This window comes from Buceros rhinoceros, unplaced genomic scaffold (assembly GCF_000710305.1).
Source record: "Buceros rhinoceros silvestris isolate BGI_N320 unplaced genomic scaffold, ASM71030v1 scaffold12034, whole genome shotgun sequence".
Classification (NCBI taxonomy): domain Eukaryota; kingdom Metazoa; phylum Chordata; class Aves; order Bucerotiformes; family Bucerotidae; genus Buceros; species Buceros rhinoceros.
The window spans coordinates 24,096-30,566 of NW_010410091.1; the positions used below are offsets into that span (position 1 = coordinate 24,096).

The following is a 6,471-nucleotide window of genomic DNA, read 5'->3' on the forward strand; positions in this document are numbered from 1 at the left end:
AGGGAGGAGCAAGTGGAAGAAGCAGAGGTGGGCATCAGGTGCAACCCTGCCCCGGGGAGCCACAGGAGTTTTAACACAGGCTTCATAAGGGGAAGCATTTCATTCATGACAGGTAACAAACACTAGCTCTACTGCAGTAGATGTCTCTACCGAAGATTTACTGTTTAGACAACAGGTAACAGACCTCCACACATGACGTAAGTGAAAAATCACGTACGCTTTTCACTTCCTGTGCTGGTGGATTTTCAGCAGTTCCTTTGAAGGACAAAGGGGATTTGAGTAACATTCTTCTGCCGATTTAAAGAAAAACAAAACATCATGCCCTCAACATTTTTTCCGTTGTGCACTTACAAACATGCCAGGGCAGATCATTAGAGAGGTATTTACTGATAAAACACTAACCAGCTTAAAAGAGTAAAATAACATTAATGGGGGAAAAAATTTAAGGCATTTTTTATTTTGGCCAGGAATGATGCATGCTACAGAATCGTCCTCATTTTCCCACTTGCCTTTCAGACCACTGCACTTTGTTTTTGTTTTACATGGCACTTCGTGTTTTACAACTTAGTCAAGATTTTCAAGTGTTTTCTTCAATATAAATGCCTTCTCTTGTAGCTCGGGCCTGCTATCTGATGCCATCGTAGACAACGAACTAATGAGCTGCTTTCTGCTTTCCGCTGGCAGGCTTTCCCACTGTTGAGCTTCTGTGTAGATAAAGACAGACAGACACTGAACATGAATACCAGAATGCCAAAAACCCCCAAAAGGCCATCTCCATACCCAGGCAGGCTGAATGAGTGACTGCTGTGACATTCCACGTGCAGTATGTACTACCCTTCCAGGAGGAGGCAAACTCTGCACAGGGAGTCATGCCTGTTTAGACCAGGCTTCCGTGTCTAAGCCTGTAACATGAAAACAAGGGTCTGAAGAACCAAATCTTCCCATTTCACAAGCGCTTCGTGTCACGTAGGAGATTTTTGCTAGAATAAGGAAATCCAAGTTACCTAACAGAAACCCAAAGGAAACATCTGCTAGAGAACAACTCCAGATGCACATGACCTGGAGACCTCAGTAGCCCCATTCTCTGAAGACATTCTGCAAGGCTTAAATCCTAAATTAACAATGAGGAACTAAACTTGGGACTGAAGGGGTAAAAATCTTACTCTTCCGCTCAAACAGGAGCTCTCCCCTGTATGTTGCTTGCACATATCGCAGAATCTGACTCAGTCCCAGGTGCTCTCCCTGGGAACCTCCTTGCTGCTCATTTTCCTGACCCAAGGAGTACCCAACAGTGCATTAGACCTTGATTTTATCCACAGTTACTTCCAGCACTTTCCAAGTTTTCCCAGTCACCAAGCGCACAACTCCCAAGTCCCAGCTGCCCCAAAATCACCCCATGCTGCAAGCAGAAGGTAATGCCATGTCTCCAGCATTCCAGCCTACACAGTCAGGTGTCACCTTCACCAAAAAATGTCCCTCCCAGGTGGTAGGCAAAAAGGTCTCACCTTGCAGTCTGGTGAGCAGCAGTTGTATCACAGACAGAGCTTCTGTTCTCACAGATGTGTAGCTTTTGTTTTCTAAGGGATTTAAAAAACAAAAAAAAAGCCCACAGGCTCACTGAGAACCGATGGCACAGTAACTGTACAAAGAGCAGTCACCAGCACTACTGCTTCTTACACGTGTGGAAAGGGAACAATGCTGGCACAGCTGCAACAGACTGTTCTTTTGGTGAGCAGTAACGGTTACAAACCATCCACACTGTAACAAGCAGCACTAAGCAATGGTACAAGCACAAGCTTGTCACAAAAGGTTCTTTGATCTCCTGAGCTAAAAATCTTGTTACAGTCTCATTCCAGGAGGACTGACAGTTAAAAAGAAACTTTTGTCAAAGGGGTCTCTGGATTGGTAACTAGCTCTACAGTAGGTGCTGCCTTCAGGCACATCAGAAATGAGAGTCACATGCAGGCATGAGGAGCCTTGGGGCACCATCACAGTCACGGGACAAGTGGGAACACTACTGAGGTATGAAACAGCCCCATGACTGTCAATGCTACAGAGGCTGTGCTCATACACCAGCAGGCACTCTGCTCAGAGAGAACACAAACCACCTCAAAGCCCTGGAGCTTCATGCACTGGCTGGCTGAGAAAATTCTGTCTCTCTCCAATGCACGAAGTCTGAACTGCAGAGGAGAAAAATTTTTGTTCCCTTAAATGAATAATAGCTTGATTCGGTGGGGTCCATCTTCTGCATGAAGAACATTACTACTACACTTCCTGAGAGGCTGCACAGAGTCTGCTGTCTGCCTCTCCCTCCACTTTCAAAAGTGCACCAGAGGAATTTTCTTTTTCTGTGAACAGCACCCTGTGTAGCACTGTCCTGGAACAGCTACTGCAACACCAGAACTGTCACAGTGCAGTGCAAGGAAGGGCAAAATGCTCTCTCTGACAGCTGATGTCTATTCTGCACTCCCTCAATCAGCCAACCCCCCAAAGAGGAATGTATTAACAAGCAATTCATCATCAACCACAAACTAGGAAAAGTCCATTTACCTAAAGAAAGGGTGATAGATGAACAGGTTTCCAAGAGTATTTCTGTCAAAGCCACAGGGTCTGAGTGCTCCTCATCAAACAGCATTAGCCTGTCAACCGCAAGAACACTGTCAGACACCCTGTGACACTGGGACAGAAGTCTGCTCAACTTCCTCCAAGAATTCAGTATCATCCTCAGTTTCATTACACAGTTTGAAGCAACAAAGAAACATCATCAAAGTGGACTGCAGAAAGGAGGATTACCCTTCAAAGTAGGCATTCATGGCTTGTAGCACTCCAAGCTGCACTTTCCACGTGCTGAGTTTCAGACGGTCACACATTAACTTGCAAAACTCTTGGCGATAGCAACCTACAGAAAAAGAAGGATTATCACTGTGCTACCACAGGGAAAGGCAGAAGGAAACTTTTCCTGCTCTGTCTCCCAGGTGTTCCTTGTGCTCCTCTGCAAGTGGCATCAAGCTAGTCACTGTATAGGACCAAGTCAACTCCCTGTAACAAATGACCCTGAAAATCTTCACCACAGCAACAACCCTATTAACAATGGGAGATAAACAGCTGTGTTACACGTTCTGGCATGCTCATAAATGCAACCTGGTTTGATTTTTTTTCAAAAATACTTGGTTCCTCCATCTTGTACCAGCTTTCATAAATCAGACAGCAGACATAAATGTGAGCAACAGAACTAGGCTGCTTTTGATTAGGCAAGCTACCTCCAGCATGCTGCGTGTCTCCACGAACAGTTTGGTGAAACGAATTTAAGACAGCAAAAGGAATTCACCAAGGATGGGTTACTCTGTGGGAAAGCTGTCGGGGCAGCTTTCTCAACGCAGGCAGTGAGATCCTGCACCTCCTCAAGAGCCTCCCTACTCCCCACATCATTTCCAGATCCCTCACTCCTCCCTCTTTCCACTTCAAGAGGAAACAGTTTGAGCCAAGAAAGTTTGGTCTGCACACCATTAGCTGACTTACGCTGTGTCTCCGGGCTCCTCGGCCAGGCTTTGCCCAGGGTCTCAAAGGCACAGATCAAGGACTCCATCTGCACCTCCTTCTCCTGCATGTCCTCGTCCTCTTCATCATGCTTCGGTAAACCCACACCCATGCTCTCAGTCGAGTTCTGTGGAGGCCATGGTGGGGAGGCATGATCGACAGAAGGATGAGGGATAGCCACAATACCCTGCAACTCAGTCTTCCGTTGCCACCTGTGCAAGGGAAGTCCTTGCACCCTGTCAGTGCCTCCATGCAGGCGAAGCGCATACCCCCTTGGACACCGGTAGCTCTGGCGCTATCAGCAGGCTCCAAGGCCTTGCGTCCAAACATCTGCCTGTGCTATACGAGTCCCACTCACAGAGCTGCAAAGCGCTGCAGCTACGAAACACAAGCTCTCTGCAGAGCTTCCTCAGAGCGTCCTGCTGCCTGTAGAGCAGCCAGGAATTAACTTTTAATGCTGTTATCAAGGAGTGCTGGACACCACAGGAAAGACTTTTGCCTAGAGAAGAGTTCAGCTAATTCAGAATTTGGGCAGCTCAGGTACAGCCTCCACAGGGCTCACCAATGTTCTGGTATTCAGCCCCACCAAGGATGTGGCTGAGCATGGGCTATTCCTCACATCAGCAGCCATCCGGGCAGAAGCCTGGCATGTGTCCAGTATCAGCCAGACTGCTACCACTTGGGTGTTCTGCTTTGAAAGAGGGAAAAACTCAAGAAGCTGAACTGTCACCTTTTTTATCATGGGAAAGATGATATCTGCCAGCTCCTGGAACCGGTCCTCCTTTGTTGCCTGAAGCACCCCAGCAGCACAGCGCAGTGCCACCATCTTATACTTGAGGTTCTCTTTCCGACATTCTTTCAGGACAGCCAGGACAATATCATTGACAGCAGGCTGGCCAGGCACTGACGTCTGCAGCTCTGCACTGAAACACAAGGCACACAGAAACTATCAGACCCACATTAGAACATTCCCAAACATCACTCTTCCCACAGACAGAAAGTAATTCCTGTGTCCAGGCACGGGGTTGCCTACCAGCAGTTTTAACTGAAGTTACACACTGATGCTCTTCCCCTATCTGTTCTCTCTGGTTTTCTGTTCTGTCTTTTCTCATACGGTTCCAATGCATTCTCCTCCCTCACCTCTTCCTCTCTCTTCCCCTGCAAGGTGTCCATCCTTCCCCTTAGTCTCTTCTTTCTTCTTAGCAATTCTGGCCTCTCAAAATCCTCTCCCTTGCCCTGAATCAACCATTTACACCTGCAAATGGATGCTTCCCTCTGAAGCATCACTTGTCCCTCCCAGCTCTCACCAGTGACCCACACATAGACATACAGAGTGGAGAGAGACACCTCACATGCTGACAGCAGATCAGGATGGTGTTCGGAACTTTCTAGAGTGTCCTTAGCACCAGACAGGCAACAACACTGTGCAAAAACCTCCTTTTTGAGACCCCATGTCCTGAGAGTACCACCTCTTTCCAGTCACTTACTTGCATGCAGAGACGATGCTGGCAATGGCCTTTAACAGCTCCTCCTGCAATGAGTAAAACAGATACCTCTGAACAATGCTGCACAGCCAGACAGCACAGCCCTGCTGCAGGGGAAACCTCTGCACTCTGCGGTGAGCGGCATTGGGGAAAATGCCCGTGACAGGAGCCTGGAGAAGCAATGTCTGGCTCCTGCCTCTCCTACTGCAGAGGACTCAGATTTCCATCTGCTCTGAACTGGCAGTGGAAAGAGGCCTTCAGTGCCTCTGAGCACAAGCTAGTCCCCCTCAAGGCTAGACTATAGTGTAGTGGAAGTAGTCTAAGAGGGAATCCAACTCCTAAAGCAACCTGAACTGCACTTGCTTATCTTCCCTGTCATTTTTGTAACTGCTAAATGCAGGGCAAAAGGTCAACTCCCTAAGCCAGAGTTCCTACGTGTGCTGCTCTGCACCATAGAGCACAGCGTTTCCAGGCTCAGGGGCCGCACGCTGGTGCTCACAGCAACCCACGAAATGCCAGTTCCTTTTTTACCTTCCCAGTCCAGGTTCTCCCAGACAGGCCTTGCAGCAGCGCGGAGAGCACTATCCCCAGATGCGGCGGAACAAGGGAGCCTGTCTGCTGGGCAATTGATGCCATGGCAGTTGCTCCCTGGGCTTTCATCTTCCAGGACTGGGACTGCAGAGCCTTCTGGGTGATGGTTATCAACTCCTGCATATACAGTCGGATGCCACCCTGAGTACCTGCGTGTCAAACAGAGGAAAACTGTAATTTTGACACAAACCAAACAAAAAACTAATCCTATTTTTAAAAAAAGACAAAAAAAAAAAAAGGGCAGTTACAGTTTTTTGTGGATGTTTTGTTGTTGTTGTTGTTGTTTTTTGGGTCATGAAACATATCAGCAAGGCCTGCTTCAGGCAAAGGGGTAAAGAAGATGGGTTCTGTTTTCTAGGTGCTTCCAAAGAAAACCTCTAGCATATAGCTAGATAGATGTCCTGGTTTGAGCTAAAGCTTCCTTGTTTTGGGAAATGGACAAATAGAATTATTCCATGCAAATACGATAATTCCACATTTAATTGGTTAAGGGGTCAGGTGAAACGTTACGACGGGAGGCTTTAAAAACACAGCAGCTCAGGGGAGGTCTCTCTCTTGCTTCGGGACTGCTACTCCGAAGGTGGCCTGCCACAGACCTGCTGGCAGATGTCCAGGCCTGACAAGGCCGACCAAGCACGGCTGGAGCCGACCTGGTGAGCGACCAGCCCGAGACCTGAGGGCCTGCAACCCCCCGGATCGCTCTGTGAGCTCCCAGGCAGCGTGCGCAGGGAGTCCTCCCACGAATCTGCTCTGCCAAGACCAGGCCGAGACCTGAGGGCTGCATCGTCCAAATCGCCTGAAGAATCACAGACTCTGAGCCATTACTGCCGTGAGTCTTCGTCTAGACTCGGGCATGATA

At 48.3% G+C, this 6,471-nt stretch overlaps 1 protein-coding gene across 1 annotated transcript in view; it reads right to left on the bottom strand.

The window, feature by feature from the left end:
- Positions 1 to 441: 441 nt before the first annotated feature.
- KIAA0368 (KIAA0368 ortholog) overlaps positions 442 to 6,471 on the bottom strand; it is a gene marked incomplete at its 5' end in the record, with an annotated part of 61,681 nt that continues 55,651 nt past the window's right edge. Inside the window, 8 exons of the mRNA XM_010135474.1 lie at positions 442 to 704; positions 1,506 to 1,577; positions 2,551 to 2,639; positions 2,794 to 2,899; positions 3,520 to 3,664; positions 4,268 to 4,460; positions 5,025 to 5,068; positions 5,553 to 5,761. Of these exons, the coding sequence (XP_010133776.1) occupies positions 565 to 704; positions 1,506 to 1,577; positions 2,551 to 2,639; positions 2,794 to 2,899; positions 3,520 to 3,664; positions 4,268 to 4,460; positions 5,025 to 5,068; positions 5,553 to 5,761 (998 nt within the window). The remainder of the gene's footprint in view (positions 705 to 1,505; positions 1,578 to 2,550; positions 2,640 to 2,793; positions 2,900 to 3,519; positions 3,665 to 4,267; positions 4,461 to 5,024; positions 5,069 to 5,552; positions 5,762 to 6,471) is intronic.